This window comes from Gracilinanus agilis, chromosome 3, assembly GCF_016433145.1.
Source record: "Gracilinanus agilis isolate LMUSP501 chromosome 3, AgileGrace, whole genome shotgun sequence".
NCBI classification, from domain to species: Eukaryota; Metazoa; Chordata; class Mammalia; order Didelphimorphia; family Didelphidae; genus Gracilinanus; species Gracilinanus agilis.
In genome coordinates this window covers 426728124-426748595 of record NC_058132.1, presented here as the reverse complement: position 1 = coordinate 426748595, position 20472 = coordinate 426728124, and the positions used below count along the sequence as shown (strand labels likewise).

General features: G+C 35.5%; 1 protein-coding gene across 1 annotated transcript in view; it reads right to left on the bottom strand.

Moving 5' to 3' along the window:
* Nucleotides 1–8313: 8313 nt before the first annotated feature.
* The window catches only part of SAMSN1 (SAM domain, SH3 domain and nuclear localization signals 1), a 169003-nt gene continuing 156844 nt past the window's right edge, over nucleotides 8314–20472 (bottom strand). Inside the window, exons 12-13 of the mRNA XM_044666919.1 lie at nucleotides 16882–17032; nucleotides 8314–8513 (exon numbers count right to left, since the gene is read on the bottom strand). Of these exons, the coding sequence (XP_044522854.1) occupies nucleotides 8314–8513; nucleotides 16882–17032 (351 nt within the window). The remainder of the gene's footprint in view (nucleotides 8514–16881; nucleotides 17033–20472) is intronic.

Here is a 20472-nt window from a genome sequence, read left to right as displayed (position 1 = left end):
TAGGGCTTTCTGGGGCAGGGGCAGGCATTGCCTCACTCATAACACAGGCTCATGGGTTCCACCAGCCTCGCCAGGCAGTCGACAAGGACCTAGCCAGGCTGGAATCCACTATTGCCCTTCTCGACAAGTCCCTCGCCTCCCTTGCCGAGGTAGCCCTTCAAAACTGCCAAGGCCTGGACATCCTCTTCCTTAAGGAAGGAGGCCTCTGTGCGACCCTGGGCAAAGAATGCTGCTTCTATGCTAATCATTCTGGGCTTATCAGGGACTCTCTAAGCAAGCTGCAAGAGGGCCTGGAAGCCCGGAGGAGAGAGAGAGAAAAGGCCAGCCCTTGGTATGCCCAATTATTCCATTCCTCCCACTGGCTCACCACCTTGATCTCCTCCCTCCTTGGACCTCTTGTACTTTTAATTCTAATTCTAGCCTTCGGCCCCTGTGTTCTTAACCGCCTTGTTCTCTTTGTCTTAAATGCTATCCAGATAATGACCCTTCGCCCACAGTATCAACCCCTAGCCACTGTCAGGCCCCAATCTGGAGGCTATGAGCTGGCCCAGCGGAAAGACCTTCCCCCTGTCCCTTAGAGAAAAAGAAGTAGGGAATGAAGGAGGCCAAGGCAGGGAGCCGCTTGACCCTTGCAAAACATCGTTGCAAAGCATGGCAAGCAGGCCCCTGACAAAGTGCATAGATGTGCCAACGCCCTAACTACAGACCCCTGACCTAGTGCTAACGCCCTAAACTGTAGACCCCTGACAAGAACATAGAGGTGTCAAAGCCCTAACTGCAAGAGATGCCTGCAAACCCCGTAGGCTGATAAAACTCCTGTACTCACGAGCCACAGACGGAACTCTGAGGCTGAGCTCCCCTGGAATGTACCAGATCAATAAATGGCCCTTCTTGCCTAATTGCATTGTCTTCTGGTCTTCCTTGGTGGTGGGCTATGACTCAGACCCCAACAAAAGAATTACTCAATTTTGCTGTGAAGTTGTTCCTTTATCTTTTGGCAAAATTACACAAACCGTAAGGGGCTGGAGCAGCTTATGCTTCGGCTAAAATAAAAAAAAAAAAAGCAGGGGTAGCAATTGTGATCTATTCAAAGCTTTGGATTACCCTAGCCCAAGAGGAATTCTGGCAGATGGACCACTGGCAGCTGACCTTTGGACTTAGGGAAAATGGTTTCCTTTAAAAAAATTCTCTACCTAGAAGTCAAAGATTTCTCCATGAAATCTTGACTTTCCAGGGAAAATCTCTTAGAGCAAAACCCCTCCTTCAGCTTGGTGGAAATTTAGGCAGAGAGTCGAAACCTTCTCCAAGATTGGTGTAGAACCAAGAAGGAAGTGAAGTCAGTTATTTTCAGTTCAGACTCCCACAATTCCTTTCTCTTCCCAGAACCTCTCCCAGGGCTTATCTCAAAATTCCCTTTTTTCAACTAATCCTGGAATCCTAGCCTATCCTTAACCTATTCCTACACTACATCAGAGTTACTGGCTTGTTGAAAAAAATTTTTTTTAATCCTTACCTTCCATCTTGGAGTCAATACTGTGTATTGGCTCCAAGGCAGAAGAGTGGTAAGGGCTAGGTAGGCAATGGGAGTGACTTGCCCAGGGTCACCCAGTGAGAAAGTGTCTGAGGCTAGATTTGAACCCAGGACCTTCTCTGCCTCTAGGCCTGGCTTTCAATCCACTGAGCCACCCAGTTGCTCCTGGTTCCATGACTTTTAAACTTTTACTGACTCATCTTCTTTTTTTAATATTTTTAAACCCTTAACTTCTGTGTATTAGTTCCTTGGTGGAAGAGTGGTAAGGGTAGGCAATGGGGGTCAAGTGACTTGCCCAAGGTCACACAGCTGGGAAGTGTCTGAGGCAAGATTTGAACCTAGGACCTCCCGTCTCTAGGCCTGACTGACTCATCTTCTTGATGTGGTTCAAGTTGGATGTATTGATGTAGTTTGGGTAAATTTTCTAAAAACTCCTTGTCTTTTGTTTATCCTTTGTTGCCCACTTCTCATTTGCTAAAAGCTTAGTTTTGTAGTTATGGTAATTTGCTTTGAGGAGATGAACAGAAGAGAGATATGATTGATGTCACAGTCACAAGAGAAAATACCACTTTTGAAGGTGATAGTAGGGGTGGCAGACTGAGATAGCTGGTAGCTATCATTGTCCAACCCACCCAACTAGGACAAGTTACTTATTTGATTGCACTGCCTAAATGTCCTTCTAACCTACACCCTACCCTTTAGAAATTTAAAAAAAATAGTAAAGGATAATACTGCATAGAGAATGCTGATGAGGGATTGTGTACATTGATTAAGAAAATACATTTTTATCTTATCTGTAAGTTCATTCATAAGATCACATATTTAAAACTGAGAGGGACCTCAGAGGTAATCCAGTCTAAGATGGGGACAAGAAAGATCAAGTGACTTGTAAGTAAAGATAAGTAACATATATCATTGCATACAATGTTGCATAGATAATAAGTAACATCAGTGAAATCTGGATTGGGAGTCCTATGATTCCTCATGTATAGGACTTTCTCTTTCTCCAGCACCACAGTGCCTTCTATGTAAACTCATTGATTTTGAAATGTGGATACATATTTATGTTCAAAATTTACCCAAAGAGGAGGAAAGTTACAGAAGGTAGCAAAAGTTTTTTCAACCAAACTTCTCTCAATTCCTTTACAATGATACCATAAATCTTCCTACAAAGCTATATTTCTCAGTAATAGAAACCAAAGAAGGCATGTCTAAAATATGTAGCTCTTGGATATTATCTCCTTTGAGGAGATATTAGATCCTTGGGATGATTCCCAAAGTGGGCACCACCGCCCCCTGGTGGGTGCTGCAGTGATCCAGGGGGGGTGGTGATGGCCACATGTGCAATTATCTTTCCTATTAATTGCTATTAAAATTTTAAAAAATATTAATTTCCAGAGAGCTAAGTAATATTTTTTCTGGAAAGGGGGCGGTAGGCCAAAAAAGTTTGGGAACCACTGAGTTAGAGGGAATTAACATTAGAGTTATCCCAATTCCTTTTAACCTTTCCCTTTTTAATTAAACTACATCTATATTTACTGAGTGGGGTCAAAGAGGAAACTCAGATTTTTATCATAGATAGCCCAATCCAGTCTTACTCTGTTTATCAGAGTAGAAGGGTTAACACACAGCTCTGCTGGGCTGCATTGACCTTTTGATGGGGTCCAGATAAAAACATCTGTTTGAGACTCTCTTTCTCTTATTGGCCTCCCACACTATCCTATCCTATCCTGCCTGCTGTCCTATAGTTATGTGGCTGCTATATTTCCCATGGAGAAGAACTTTATGAATCCTAAACCATCTGTGTGCACTAGTTATAAGACTAGGTCTAGATCCTTTTTGGATCTGGGACCTTTCCCTGAGCCCTGCCATGCTTACCACAGACCAGTATCTTAATACCAACTAAGTGAGGGTTTAGTGCAGCTTAGCAAGAGTACGGACTAGGGATTTTCTAGTAAGTTATGAGAAGATATGTGTAGACCAAATCTGAGAAGATTTTCCTTGAGACATTAGATCCTTGGGGTTTAGTTAGAGGGAATTAACATTAGGGTTATCCCAATTCCTTTTAACCTTTCCCTTTTTAATTAAACTTCATCTATATTTACTGTGTGGCCTGTGTGTGTGATTTCAGACCAGGCTCTGCTTGGACAAAGTTTTTGTTGGCCTTTCCAACCCACAATTAACATCCTGATACTGGCCCAAATCAATTCATCTATCTCATTTTCAAAACCTCCCTAATACAGTACAGAAATTAATTACATACTTGAGTTAGTAGCTTTGATGAGGAGTTTAGAAGTAATGAATTTATCTTTGGAGAAGCATCTCGTTTCAGGGAGTTGAAACACAGAAAGGCAACACACGCAAAGAGGAGGAGAAGAGATGACAAATATAGTAGAAAAATCAATAGCATTAAAACTACGAAAACTCTCAGAACTGGCAAATTAAGAGATTAAGTCAGATTATAAAAGATTGGTAAAAGAAACAGAAGTAGGAAGAGAAAATTTTTTTTTAATTTTATTTTTTAGAAAAAATTTTTACATGGTTACATGATTCATATTCTTATTCTCCCCTCCACCCCCCTTAACCCCCTCCCCAGCCAATGTGCATTTCCAATGGTTTCTTCATGTGTCATCAATCAAGACCTATTTCCATATTACTGATAATTGCACTAGGATGGTCGTTTAGAGTCTGCATCCTAAATCATGTCTGCATCAACCCATGTGTTCAAGCAGTTGTTTTTCTTCTGTGTTTCCACTCCTGTAGTTCTTCCTCTGAATGCGGATAGCATTCTTTTCCATAAATCCCTCAGAATTGTCCTGGATTATTGCATGGCTGCTAGTACAGAAGTCTATTTCATTCGATTCTACCACAGTGTATCAGTCTCTGTGTACAAAGTTCTCCTGGTTCTGCTCCTTTCACTCTGCATCAGTTCCTGGATGTCATTCCAGTTCACATGGAATATTCCTCCAGTTTATTATTCCTTTGAGCACAGTAGTATGCCATCACCAACAGATACCACAATTTGTTCAGCCATTCCCCAATTGAAGGGCATACCCTTGTTAGGAAGAGGATTTTTTTTAAAGGAATTTGACTAAAAATGATAGATATAAAATGATAACTAGAGGAAATGGTAGTGAATCTTTTTTTAAGAATAAAGGAGAAAGACCAAAAACAGAGAAAGAAAACTATAGACCAATCTCCTTAATGAACATAGACACAAAAATCTTAAATAAAATACTACCAAGGAAAATACAACAAGTCATCACAACAATTATTCACTATGACCAGGTGAGATTTATACCAGGAATGCAAAGCTGGTTTAGCATTAAGAAAACCATCCACATGATTGACCATATCAATAAGCAAACTAATAGAAATCACATGATTATCTCAATAGATGTAGATAAAACCTTGTACAAAATACAACACCCATTCCTATTAGAAACATTAGAAAGTATAGGAATAGAAAAGCCTTTCCTCAAAATAATAAACAGAATTTCTTTAAAACAATCAGCAAGGGGGCAGCTGGGTAGCTCAATAGATTGAGATTCAGGCCTAGAGATGGGAGGTCTTAGGTTCAAATCTGGCCTCAGACACTTCTCAGCTGTGTGACCCCCCATTGCCCACCCTTACCACTCTTCCACCAAGGAGCCAACACACAGAGGTTAGGGGTTAAAAAAAATCAACAAGTGTCATCTGCAATGTGGATAAGTTAAGAGGCCTTCCCAATAAGATAAGGAGTGAAGCAAGGATGCCAATTATCACCACTATTATTTAATATTGTATTAGAAATGCTAGCAGTAGCAATTAGAGAAGAAAAAGAAACAATTTCAGATTTTCTTCTCTTTTTTCCTTCTATTGACCTTGTTTTATTGTTTTTTGATGTTTAATGAGTCATAGTTCTCCACTTGTCTAATTCTAATTTTTAGAAAATTATTTTCTTTCAGTAAGCTTTTTAACCTCTTTTTTTCATATGGCCAATTTGTTTTTTTTTTTAGAATATTATTTTCTTCAGTATTTTTTTGTGCCTCTTTTACCAAGGTGTTAATTATTTTTTCATAGTTTTCTTCCTTTGCTTTTATTTTTTATTTAATTTTTCCTCTACCAGTCTTATTTTATTTTGAAATCAACTTTTTAGTTCTAGGAATTCTAGTAGGGCTTGTGTCTAATTCATTCTCTCCTCACTCCATTTGAGGCTTTGTTTATAGCTGTTTTCATTTTGTTTTATTCTTCTGTTTCTTGTGCCTTAATCACCATAATATAGTTTTATGGTCAGGTTATTTTTGGCTTGTTAATTTTCAATTCTGTTCTTGATTTGGAACTTTATATTAATGCCAGATTCTCTTCTGACATGGGTTGGGAGGAGTTCTGTCTCAAGTTTCAGGCTTTTTTTGCACTGATGTTTTCAGAGGTACCTTAGAGGCTTTAGAAGTTTTTAGTGTTTTCAAGGTGGCGTGAACTAGGGAGAGGTGTACTCATTGCTCTCTTGGTATGTACTCTGATCCTTACCCAGGAGAGACCCCTGATCTATTGAGGTTGTAATAGATATTGCTTTTCAGGGCCTGGAAGTGATACTGCCTCTTAAGGCTTCCATTATCTCTTGACTCTCCCTGCCCTTGAGCTTTAATCTAGATGTGGTTATAGGCTTTTCCAAAAAGCATCTGGTGTTAGCACACCTGTATCTTGTAATCTCTTTCTGACCAGTTACCAGATCTTCAGGAGAACTCCTGAAGTTGCTCCTGCTTCTGGCACTAACATCTACTCTCACCATTGGTGTTTCATCCACATGGGCTCCAGTCCATGTCTCAGATCTCCCTCCCTCACATCACAGATTTCTCTTTCTTTCCAAATTTTTTGTCTTGAGCTGAAAAAATGTCTCACTCTTACCTTCTGTTGGCACTATGACTCCAGAATTTGATATGAATAGCTAGTTATAATTTTTTTTTTGGATAGGAATGTTGGGATAGTTTGGTTGAATGCTTCTGTACTCCATCATCTAGTCTCCCCAATATACTTTACAAGAAAATAAATTTATGTATAATAAATTTGCAGTTTCAGGTACAATCCTCTTTTTATTTTCTAAATTACACGAGTAAATTCTCATTTTATTTGTTTTTTTTTGTTAAATATACTATAAAAATTGAAATTTATAATCTCTTTCAGGACAAGAACAAATTCATTTAAAAAATTTTCATACTCCAGTGCCTTGAACGGAGTAGACATATAATAAATATTTATTTAATTCAATTCTGTCTAATTGTCTAAGTGAGGCTGGAGTGGAATAAAAGTGGAAGCAACAGGAAGATTAGCAGAGGCAGAAAAATACAGTGAGGGAGGTAGGAATGGCCAGATCATTTTCTGATTGAGAAAGTTGTGGGGGAATATGATGCTATAAGTCCTATGTAAACCTGTCCACAAAGATCTTCATGATAGCTTGGTCCCATTTGCTCTAGAATAGATACTAGTGGAATGAATACTGGTGAAACAATACCTTCCAGAACCTGAGATAATTTCTTTTCTCTCTCCTTCACTCTCAATAAATATGTAGGTTATGGACCTTTTAAAAGATTTGAATTGTTTCCATTTAATATTTATCTTTTATTAAATATTGTATGCAGTTTGAGGGATTCTTTTTAAAGGATAAACCCAGTGATTTAGATATAAAAGTTGAATCTAGTAAACAATAAAAAATCAGTAGATTGATTTCATATTCATATTAGTATGAAAAATCTCTCTTTGCCTCAAAACATTATATAACCTTTTGCAAAGAACACAACCTGGAAAAATAATCACCATATAGTTTTATTTGTTATTAACATTAAGATAATTTTGAGCCAAATGGTACACAATGTGAATATTATAGGACAAAATCAATTAAATTTACATTATAAGTAGTTTAACTAAAATTTTGCTGCAAAACCTCTTTTAGCCCTTACTTTGGATACTGTTAAATATTTAACTTTGAAAACTAATCATTAATATTTTTTTAAAATTTCAGCCATGCCTGTTAAACAGCATGCCTCTAACAATTTGCTTAGGGAAGTGGTGGAATGGAGAAGGGATATGGGCAAGATAGTTAATTTTATTTGCAATTGCCTAGGCTATATCTATTGAATTGCACACACAAAATCGTAAGTGGATTTAGAGGCAGTTACTACTTTTTATTAAGTGTTGAATATTAAGATGATGAACTTGTAATATGATTCCAAAAAAAAAAACCAAACAAATAAGTTTCATGTAAATTGGGGACATAAAGAGAAAGGAATGATGAGCTACTAACATCTAGCTTTTAAAATAAAAAAATATAATAATTGGGAATGCATGTGGACAACTTTAAGGACAACTTTTAATTCAGGAAGTTTTTACAAACGTTTTCTCTTATTTATTCTTATTTCTATATTACACAAAGCATAAACAATAAAGAGCTTTTTCAATCAGAATTCTGAAAAATCAAGGTAATCAAATTTGTGTGTAATCAAGAAGTATGAAAAAAAAAACACTTGTTTACCTTCTATTTTTGTATTGGTTCTAAGGCAGAAGAGCAGCAAAGGCTAGAAAATTGGACTTAAATAACTTGCCCAGGGTTACACAGCTAAGAAGAGTTTGAGGTCAGATTGGAACCCAGGTGTTCCCCCATCTAGGTCTGGTGCTCTATATACTCTAAGAATTAGTAAATATCAAAAATTCTACAGTTCACTACTATATTTCTATCTTGAATAACTCACTTTGTTCATATATTAGTCTCATCTTTGGATCTGTTCATGCTGTTGAAAAACATAGGCTCAATCATTCGATTCTATAATAGTAATTTTCTTTATCACATTAGACAAATTTTCAGACTCCAGATCTTCTTTGCTGTTATCTGAATTTTCTGATGAGATAAAACAACCAGAATCTCTGGGACATTCACTGATTTGTGACTTGTTAAATGTGACATCTGGATTTAAAGACAGAGATGAAGGTTCAGTTTCCTCTTCTATAGCTATAAATAAAAGACAAGAGTTAGTTAAAGTTGAGTCATTGGTGGGATTCAAGGATACGCTTATCATTATTTTGCATTGTTTTTACTTATCACTATTGAAAAGGGAAATTGCCAGAAGCAAACAATGCATTTAATTAACACATTTTAAAAAGATATTTGAAATCAAACTGTCAAGACAAGATTCCTGTAGAGCAGTGGTTCCCAAACTTTTTTGGCCTACCGCCCCCTTTCCAGAAAAAATATTACTTAGCTCCCTGGAAATTAATTTTTAAAAAAATTTAATAGCAATTAATAGGAAAGATAAATGCACCTGTGGCCATCATCGCCTCCCTGGATTGCTGCAGCACCCACCAGGGGGCGGTAGTGCCCACTTTGGGAATCACTGCTCTAGAAAGAACTTATTTTTGACCTTGTATAGTGCAAAGTACATGAAGGTGATTTGGGCATTTGTTTTTCATTAATTGCAAAACATTAAAGGGGGCAGCTGGGTAGCTCAGTGGATTGAGTTAGGCCTAGAGGAAGGAGGTCCTAGGTTCAAACCCGGCCTCAGCCACTTCCCAGCTGTGTGACCCTGGGCAAGTCACTTGACCCCCATTGCCCACCCTTACCACTCTTCTACCTATGAGACAATACACCGAAATTAAGGGTTTAAAAAAAAATTAAAGCACTATGTCACAAAAGCTTTAAAGGCATTATCTTATTTGAGTTTAACAACTCTGTAAGGCAGTTACTACAAGTATTATTGTTTTCATTTTGCAGATGAGGAAATTGAGGTGCAGAAAGATTAAATGACACTCAGCTATGTAGTTAGTGCCAGATGGTGAATTTTAATCCAAATCTTCTTGATTTGAAATCCAGCACTATATCTCCAAAACCAGGGAAAGCAGAATGTATACAATTGTATAATTGCTCATCCAAATATCTCATTATGCCACCAGAGAAAGGCTTTTTTAGTTTAAATGTATAAGGCAAATCCATAGTAAGACTTGAAAACAAGGAAATTGTTAACTTTTTGGCTTGAAAGTGTATATAGTGGCCCTCGCTAGATCATGGTTCACTTATCATGGCTTCACTGTATGAAGGGATTAAAAAAAATCTTATTCTGTATTGTATTGTTACTTTTATTGCGGCACATTATTGGCTGATAGAATGAAAGGAGCCCAACCATAGCGCTGTGTTCTGTATCCTGGGTGCTGATTCACTCATTGAGTGTAGGTTAATAAGAGTGTGGAAAAGGTTTATAGGAGAGTGGGAAGGGTTTATAAAGCCTTAAAATAATTTTAAATAATAAAATAAATATAACACTGCCACTTAGAGGATTTTCACCTATTGTAGGGGGCTCTCTGGAATGTAACTTCTAAGATAGGTGAGGGATCACTGTATATAGTGCAATAGTTAAAAGAACAGCAGGGATTTATTAAATAACATATTACAGAATATTAAATATGTTTCTCACAATTACCACTCAGAAATGAACAGTTCTAGGAAAATTTATTTCCATTGCCTACAATGGAAAAGAATCAAAATACACCCATAATGTAGGAAAGGGTATGTAGCATTATTATTAAAATTATTAAAATATAATTTTTTAATTTAATATTTTAGGACCCCAATTTTTATTATTCTTTCCCAAAGTCTTTCTCTCAAAGTAGTGTTCTGTATTTGATAGATATTTATTTGACCATCAATTTTTAGGACAGGCCTGTTAAGAAAATGGTTACCAAATGTCAACTATTTGAGTATAATTATAATGAAATATATTTTAAAAATGCAACTATACCAAAACATTCAAGTATTTTATTGCTGGGATACGATATGAGATTCAAATATATCAGGCCTTGCAACTTAGTTTCATTTTCACTATGATTGTTAACCTCCATGTTTTCAAAATTAGTTAGATTTTAAAATGCATAGCATTTAAAAGGATAAGCTAAACATTATAAGCAATATATATCCATATACATAATATATTCATGTGTGTGTGTTTCTGTATCTTTGTGCACATTCTTCTAAACTCTACAATTAGTGGCAGGCTGGGTCACCAGAGGGCACCTGTGATTTCCCACTCAGGGCACTTATGGGCAAACTCTGAAAGCTTGTAAGGGATGAGGTTTCTTGAATTATGTTCTACATTGGATAGCCTCTTCATTTATATCAATTAGAAATAATTGGGTTTAGGAAACTGATATTTACCTGAAGTAGACTAAATAGGTTAAAGAATAAAGTAGAATCGAAGTAGATTAATCCATTCCTGCATTATTTAAGAAACTGACCTAGGCCCTCCAGGTGGGCAAACAACCTAGGCAAGTGAAGGGTCAGTCATAAATTCCAGATATCAAAAAGACAACAGTACAAACAAATGGGCCAGGATGGAATACAAGGTAAACACTCATAGTTAACTGGGGATGAGTGTTTAGGTACAAATAGGTCAGGATAGAATGTAGGGCAAACGTATAGCTAACTAAAGTTGAGTGTTTAGGTATATGTGAAGAGTAAATATCCTAAATGTCACCCACTTATCACTACAGAGGTTTTGTAATGAGTTTTGTCTAGACAAATAAGAACCTGGATGTGAAAGGATTGTATCATGTAAACCTATATAAGCTATATTGTAATGTTAGTTTGGATAGCTTCCACTAGGAAAGGCTGTCCCAGCTGGTAATAATAATTTCTTTTCTCTTTTCTCCTTCTTTAACCAATAAATAATGGTTCCAATAATTAAATTTCTGGGTGTCTGGACTCGTGTTATGAAGTACCCCACTTCATACTAAGGTGGCAAAACTTCCTCCCATTTGGGAGCACATTCTCCCATAAGTACATAAAGTCTAGGATTACAAGGGCTCAAGGATTACTCACAGCTCCTAAAAGTCCTTTTGCTACAAATATTTTTCTCAACCTTTGATAGGGCCTTAATGAATTTCTTCTTAGATTTCATATAGCTTTTTATGGATTCCTTATATACACCTGCAGCTTCCTTTCTTCGACATGTATAATTTTTACTTAGCTCTCGGTACATCCTCAGTTTGTAAGATCTTTCTCTGGTCAAGGAAAACATAGAGACTTTTCCTCCTTCCCTTAAAAAGCTTGATTAGACTGCTTTCTTTTGCAGGCTGTCAAAATGCTTGGGTTTCTGGAATGAGAACTAGCTTTATATTTATGTAGAGGCAACAATTTATATAGGTTGCTCAATGGATAGAGTCCAGATTAGACCTCAGACACTGATTAGCTGTGTGACCCTAGACAAGATATTTAATGTCTAGAATTTTTCTGTGATAATTAGATTAAGCCTACACTGCCCATCTTTAGATTTAATAGCCAAAGGTGAGAGCACCTCCCATGTGTGCTAGAGTGGGTGATGAATCAGAGTCAACTGACTGCCCCCCAGGCAGTACTACAAGAAGCTTCTATTGTGATTGGACATGCAAAGTAGGAGGGAGGCACAGGAAGTGACGCATGAGTGACCCCTTTTAAAAAGAGGGAGTTGAGTGAGTGAGAGGGGGTTCTGGTGAAGAGGGCGGCAGGTGAAGGAGGGCTTCTAGTTTTCCTGGTGAAGGAGGGCTTCTAGTTTTCCTGGTTCATGGAGGAGTGCTGGTTGGAATGCTGAGACCTTGGTGAGACTGCTTTAAATATCTTCTTTGAATTCCACATGGTGAGTTTAAAGACTGACTGAATCTTCCTGAATTTCTCTTAAGGAACTTCTTTTAATAGACTCTGTGAATGAAACTTTGCTTCCTGGCCCTCTGACTCTTGGCTGAGGGTTAATTAGATCTACCTGGATTAATTAGAGGATTGTAGCAATTTACCTACTGTGTTAGATTCTTATTTCCTAATTTACTATCTCTCTTCTCAATTGTAAATAAACTTCCATAAAGTCAATTTTGACTTGAGGTTATTCCTAAATTGGGGAGATTTCCCCTGGTGACCACCTTTTAATATATTGAACCCCAAAAACCCTTTTCCCCCTTACTTTTTTCTTAGTTTCTTCAACTGTTAAAATTATCCCAGAGTTGTGAGGATTAAATGATACTATAAACATTTTACACAGGGTCTGCTGTATAACAGACACTTAATAAATTGTTCCTTTTACCTTTCCCTTTATACAAAATCCATTAAGAATAGTTCTTTCTCTCCAGACAATAACTTCCTGTGTTGCACCATTCCACTTCATTCAATGGCTTTAACTCCTTCATTTTTTATTACTTCAGTAGAGATATCTAGGCCATGTTTATACTCAGTTCATACCACTAATTCAATGATTAAAAAAAGAAGTAAGAAATGTTGATCTTCTATAATTATTGAAGTACAGGTATGAAGTACCTCTTTTACAATTAAAAACAGTAGAAAATGTTTATCTACCAAAGATATAGATTTTTACTTTCTTTACTATTAAAATTCTGATTCTATTAGCTTAATCTGTCTTCCTCATATACAACTCCATGAATATTATTTAAAACCTTTAAAGTAGAAAAAAGAACAATTACAGAATAAAGTTTAAAGAGAAAAATTACTATATTCAGTAAAATAGCTATTATGTTACTCAGAGACAGAAGAATTTTCACAGGAAAGCAAAAGATCCTACTTTATAATGAAGTACAACACAGTAAAATAGATCATGCAGATATCTCATTTTACAAATAAAGATGCTAAAAGTCAGAGAGGTTCTTATAACCAACCAATAATAGGGGAAGGAAGATAGTAGTATTACTTAATTGTCAGATAAAATAGATAAAAAACCCCAAATTCTTTATTTTTAACTTTTGACTTTGGCTTCTCAGTTTTGTTTTGTTTTTGTTTTTGTTCAGTTATTTTTCAGTCATGTCTGACTCTTTGTGACCACATTTGGAGTTTTCTTGGCAAAGATACTTGAAGAGTTTGCCATTTCCCTCTCTAGCTCATTTTACAGATGAGGAATCTGAGGCAAATAGGATTAAGTGACTTGCAGAACCAGTGACTCAAGGCCAGATTTGAACTTAGGAAAATGACTTTCTTACTCTACACCTGACACTCTATCAACTGTCCTTTTAAGCTTTATGCAGCCCTTATCATTAAAGTCACACTGAAGTTTTATATTTAATCTTTAGAATGGTAGTAAAAGATAAACATGAAGTAATAGATAAAATAAGCTACTATTGCAAAGTTCTGAATCCTAAGAAGTCTTATCTTATCTTTATTTCCTAAGCAAAGTGCAGTTTTATATAAGACAAATAATATTTAATGAGAATGGTATACTATATAACAAGTGTTCTGGAAATGTATTCTAACAACTTCAGATTATCTAATTAGTCTAAAAATCAAAACATGTTAATTATTAGACTTAAATTTTGACAATGTAGAGTAATTTCAGCTAATTTTTTTTTTGCATTTTTCTTCTGAAACTTGGCCATATATTTATATAAAGATTTATGTGTGTCAAACTACTTTATTGATTTTTTTGGCCAATATTTTCAATTTTATAAAATCAACTAAGTTAAAGTTTCTTTCTTTCAAACATGGAAAGACACCATATTTTGGGAAGAAGTATGTAGAATCTTTGTTCAAATGTCAAAATGGGAACCTGGTGTGGAATGGTAGTGGCAGAAAGAAAAATGATTATATAGAAAAGGTAGAGCTATCATAGCGATTCAAGAAGTCTAAGCTATAATAGTGCATTTATGTAAAAACTTAATTCAATTTAACATGTATCTACTAAATTTCTATTGTGTGTCAAATACTTTGCTAAATGCTAAGGGAGATACAAAAAACAGTCCTTGCCAATGAAGAATTCTAGGACAATTAAGACACCAACATAGAAAGTTGTAACATATACTATGTTATGATGATAATAACAGATAGTTTGGAGAAGCAGATAAATGTGTCAGGGCCAAATAGAGCTTTAAATCAAGAGCCAGAGATTGACAGGCTACAGTGAGGAAAGGAGGGGGTAAAACACTCCTGATTTTCAAACCCCTCCCCCTCTAACTGCTTCTGCTTCAGTTGGTAATGAAGACAGGAATGAGATTCTTCTGGTAAGTTTCTGTTATGGCTGAAACCCCAATAATGTTCCTTTTCATTAATTTATATTCCTCTCAGGTCAGTTAGAGGAGATATAACAGCTACCTATCTAACTGTTGAGGACAGAGGAGATCTTCTTTAAACTGGCAGTCAACAGGATTCAAACTAAATATACAGACTGAATTGTAAGTATCTTCCCAAATAATTATCAGGCACAGATTTGAAGGTAAAAAGTTATATTAGGAATTAACAAGGAAAATTAGAGAAGTTAATGAAGGTTTTAGGATAAAGGAAAGGTGACCTTGAACTGTTAAATTGATGCCCCCTTCCCCCTCCTCACTGGAGGGCATGAAGCATTTAACTAAAACTAGCTCTCTTGCTATTGATAAATATCTTACTCTCTAATCACTAAGTAATTATATAATTATATTAATGAAGAATAGTAATAACAAATAGGCTAACCCTATGAGTAGAAATCACTAGCTTATGCTACAATGGCCACCTCAGGAGAAACCCCAAGTCAGGAGAAACAAGCAGAGTGTCTGCTCACATCCACCCCCACAAATTAACTGTCTCCAACCCTTCTCAACTGCCCCTCACCCAAAGTTCTCCAGGGGGTCCCCTGGAATTCTGGGTGAGGCTCTCCCTGTACCTTTGCAGGGATTCCATGCTTTGCATCTGCACACAACAACTATTACATGCAAAGTGTGCTATAGAAGTCTGAAATTAAGCATTATGTAAAGCTTAAGGTAGAAGTTTATTACAAACAGGAGGAATATAAGAGAGGGTTTTGTGGATTTTTTTTTAGTATGGCTTTGAAAGAGGGATAGAAAATTAGCAGATTAAGAAGGAAAGGAGGAAAGTCCAGGGAAAATAAACAAGACATATTTATGAGATAGTGTTGGATAAGGTAAAAAGGAAGATCCCTTTGATCTACACTGCTATAAATCAAGTTATAAAAAAAGTTTCAATTCTGATGTATATATTTGATAAGGTATAAAATGACAGATCAACATTTGAAGAATTATACAAAATGGCAGGAAATTATATTTTTAGAGTTATCTTTCATTCTTTTGATCATTTCTATGTCTTGTGATAAGAGCACTTTGGAAACAGTAATACAACTACATTCATAGACTCTACAACCAATATGAAGAAAGTTGGTAATGTTGTCAGATCACCAGTAAGGATATGCTTTAAGAGAAGACAGGTAGGGGAAACTAACAGTCCTGTTTGCCCGTATAAAACATTTACATTTGAATGGAATTAAACTGACCATTTGAATTTTTAAGTCTATCTCCCCTTTTGCTTCAATTTTTTCTTTCATCTATGAAATGCACATTTACAAAAAGATCACAAAAAGACCATGATAAATTAAGTTCTCATTGAGTAAAATGATATAGTATAGGTGGAAACAGTTAAAAAAATTGTAAAACAATATGCACAAGTAAAGTTATGTTATTGCTATCATCATCATCATCATCACCACCATCACTGCCAATATCATTTGAGTTTGACTAAAATTGAGTCAATCAATTTATGTGTCACAGAAAAAAAGTCTCACTTTATTCAAAATGTCTCATAATGTTATGTTTATAGTAGTATATTTATGCTGACTCTAGAAAAATAACAAAATATGCCATAAGATAATTGGATTGGAAATCAGTCTTTGTATCACAACAATAATATTAAAAATGGCACTATTATATCATGAGTAATTTCTAGCTCAAAAACAAATCTACATTACTGTACTTTGTATACATGTTGTATATACTTCTTTTAGTCAACTATCACTTTTAGTTCACTTAGCCTCTCACTTTCTGCTAGATTTCATTAAAAACAAAATTCCTTTAAGGGAATTATGTTATCATTATTTTTAAAAATTAAAATATTTTTGTACAGTGCCTCATAATGAAACTTTTAATGGATTTGTTACAATCTCATTTCACAGGGTCATAGAATTTAAAATGACTTCAAAATCAATGTAGTCCAAATCCTTCATTTTATTCATAAGGAATCTGTGGCCCAGAGAGTTGAAATAACGCATACAGGTGCAGAGTGCAAAGAAGTGTATAGTGACTTTCCGTAATGTCTTTGAACTAAAAATGAATATAGTGTCATTATTTGGGGGGAAGATGAAAGGAGATTGTCATCAATAACTTTTAGAGCATAATGAATTGGTGATTTATAATCAACACAATTTATCAAAGAAACAATTGGATTTTTGCCATGAAATGTCTTTCAACATCTGGTTTTTAGGGGAAAGATAAATGTGTAAGGTTCTTTGAAAAGTGATGACTTTTACTATGGGCAGTGATTTCTCCATTTCCCTTGAAATGGTTATCTTTTTCAGCTAAATAAAACTATGACAACTTACTTTCATCATCAAGTAGATTTTCAGCTGCTGATAGCAACCTCTTCCTATCTTCTGGGTTTTTAATGTTCAGTTCAATCAAGTGACTTTCCTTTAGATCCTTTAAATCTTCCAGCGTCTCATAACCATTTAGCAAAAGTGTTGAAGCATATTCCTGGACAAAAAAATGACATGTATGTTTTTGTATATGTATCTACACACCTTAGTTATAAAGTATCATACCTCTTAACATCCTTACAATAGGCAGAATTTGATTATAGGATGTATTGAAATATTTTTTTGGCTTTGGTAGGAGTCATAAAGCTGATATCCAGAGAAATATTTTTCCTCTCTAACTCATTCCAGAACCTCAAAGTCTTTTGCCATTCCCTTTCCCTAAAATAGTAATGGGAAAAGGCCAACTCTAGGAAAGGGTTAGTAAGCTGAATTGGGAGCTAGAGGAAGAAAAGGAGATAAACTATATGACTGCTTCTAAGATGTAGCTAGGGGTATATACACTGCTGTATTCCACCAGACTTTCAATGGCATCGAATTGTCAGTTCAACTCAATGAACATTGATTAAGCTCCTACTATATGCCAGGCATTGTTGCAAAGCTCCAGAATGCTTAGTAATAACTTTGCTTGTGAATGAATATAGCTTCATTTTCTAAAACCAGACCAAGATCCACAGGTGTCAGTAAGGAAGAAGTTTATTTTCCTTTCACCCTTTAATGTGATGGTCAACAAAGTACATGTAAAGTATAAAAACATAAGATATTTATTAACTTCTGACATTCTCTTGGTTTGAGGGAGTATGTGAAGGTAGTAGAATTTAATGAGAAATAACTTTTCAAATAAATCTGATTGGAATTAGAAGTAAAGATTATTTTTTCACTCAAGTTGTAAACACTTATAAAAGCTAATATTAGAAAGTTTAATTTAATTTATCATTCTATACTTGGTTAGCATGGAGATATAATTCCAGGATGAGATTAATCTTGGAAGACTTTTATATTTGTGCATGAATTTGAATTTGTCTAGTTGGAGAATTTCTTTCTTGGGTTAGGGAACTAAATCTGAAACTTAGTTTCTATCCCTTTCCATTTCATTTCTATTTGAATTTTAATAGGCAAAAATTTTTTGTTAAATTTGGATTTTATGAATTATAAATAACACAGTGCCTGGTACATAATAGGTACTTAATAAATACTTTCTACCTGACTAGCTTGTTGGCTTATTAGACAAAAATAATATTTTGGTACGTTTCTATTATGAACAATTTTTGATTGGAATAAAGCCTGTGCCTTTCCTTTCTAGTCAAAAAATGAACAAAAGTAGTAAAGGAGTTAAATTTCAATCAAATAAATGTGCTCTGTTTAATTAGGAATAAAGTTTTACTTCTGTATTATAGCAGAAGACTAGATCTTCCTGAGAAGTTAAAAAAATAGTGAGCCTTATCAAATTTCTATTCACTCCCCCTGGGTGATTTTTTCTAGTAGTTTATGCAGTAATACTTTTTATTATTAAAGAGGATTCAGTTGGGGTCATTTTATTTAAAAGTCCTTTTAATATGATAATTTTCTGGAAGACAACAGCAAATTTTTAAAAATTCATGAAATATCTCAGATATGGACTAAAAATATAACTGTAGCAGTTATATTTCATTATAAATAATGGAAGTCTAAAGATGTATGTAACAATTAGGGAATGACTAATAAAGAGATAAAAGAGGAAGGAGGAATAATAGAATTAATAACATCAGTATTGGCCTAGAGTGAGATGGGAGTTTTTGATGTAAAAACAAAATGTATTTGACTTAACCATCACATTTCTTTTTTTTATTAAACATTTATTAATATTCATTTTTAACCTGTTTACATACTTTATGCCCCTACTTTCCCCTTCACCCCCCGCTCTACCCCCATCCATGGCCGACGCACATTTCCATGGGTTGTAACATGTGTCCTTGTTCAGGGCCTATTTCCATATTGTTGTTAGTTGCATTGGTGTGGTAGTTTCGAGTCCACATCCCCAATCATGTCTGCCTCAGCCCCTGTATTCAAGCAATTGTTTATCTTCTATGTTTCCTCTCCTGCAGATCTTCCTCTGAATGTGGGCAGCGTTCTTTACCATAAACCCCTCAGAGCTGTCTTGTGTCATTGCATTGTTGCTGGTACAGAAGTCCATTACATTCGATTTTACCATAGTATATCAGTCTCTGTGTACAATGTTCTTCTGGCTCTGCTCCTTTCACTCTGCATCAGTTCCTGGAGGTCTTTCCAGTTCACCTGGAACTCCTCCTGTTTATTATTCCTTTTAGCACAATAGTATTCCATCACCCGCATATACCACAGTTTGTTTAGCCATTCCCCAATTGAAGGACATTCCCTCCCTTTCCAGTTCTTTGCCACCACAAAAAGCACAGCTATAAATATTTTCGTACAAGTCTGTTTATCTATGATCACTTTGGGGTACAAACCCAACAATGGTATGGCTGGATCAAAGGGCAGGTATTCTTTTATAGCCCTTTGAGTATAGTTCCAAATTGCCAGCCAGAATGGTTGGATCAGTTCACAGCTCCACCAGCAATGCATCAATGTCCCAATTTTGCCACTTCCCCTCCAGCATTCATTACTCTCCCCTTCTTTCATTTTAGCCAATCTGCTAGGTATGAGGTGACAACTCAGAGTTGTTTCAATTTGCATTTCTCTAATTATTAGAGATTTAGAACACTTTCTCATGTGCTTATTGATACTTTTGATTTCTTTACCTGAAAATTGCCTATTCATGTCTCTTGCCCATTTATCAATTGGGGAATGGCTTGATTTTTTATATAATTGCTTTAACTCCTTGTATATTTGAGTAATTAGACCCCTGTCAAAGTTTTTTGTTATAAAGATTTTTTTCCCAATTTGTTGTTTCCCTTCTGATTTTGACTACATTGTTTTTGTTTGTACAAAAGCTTTTTAGCTTAATATAATCAAAACCATTTAATTAACATTTTGTAATTTTCTCTAACTCTTGCTTGGTTTTAAAATATTTCTGTGTTCGCTTAACTTATTTATAGTTTCCCTCTTTATATTAAAGTCATTCACCCATTCTGAATTTATCTTGGTGTAGGATGTGAGATGTTGATCTAAACCTAATCTCTCCCATATTGTTTTCCAAATTTCCCAGCAGTTTTTGTCAAATAGTGGATTCATGTCCCAAAAGTAGGGCTCTTTGGGTTTATCATACACTGTCTTGCTGATGTCATTAACCCCAAGTCTATTCCACTGATCCTCCCTTCTATCTCTTAGCCAGTACCAACCATGGTTGGTTTTGGAGAATCATATTGTTTAATTTCCTATTGGTTTTTGATTTGCCTGTCCAGGTGCACTTACTAATTATTATTTTTATTATATTATGATCTGAGAAGGTTACATTTATTATTTCTGCTCTTTTGCATTTGTTTGCAATGATTCTGTGTCCTATTACATGGTCAATCTTTGTGAATGTACCATGTGCAGCTGAAAAGAAGGTGTATTCCTTTTTGTCCCTATTTATTTTTCTCCACATATCAATTAAATCTAATTTTTCTAGGACTTCATTCACCTCTCTTACCTCTTTCTTAT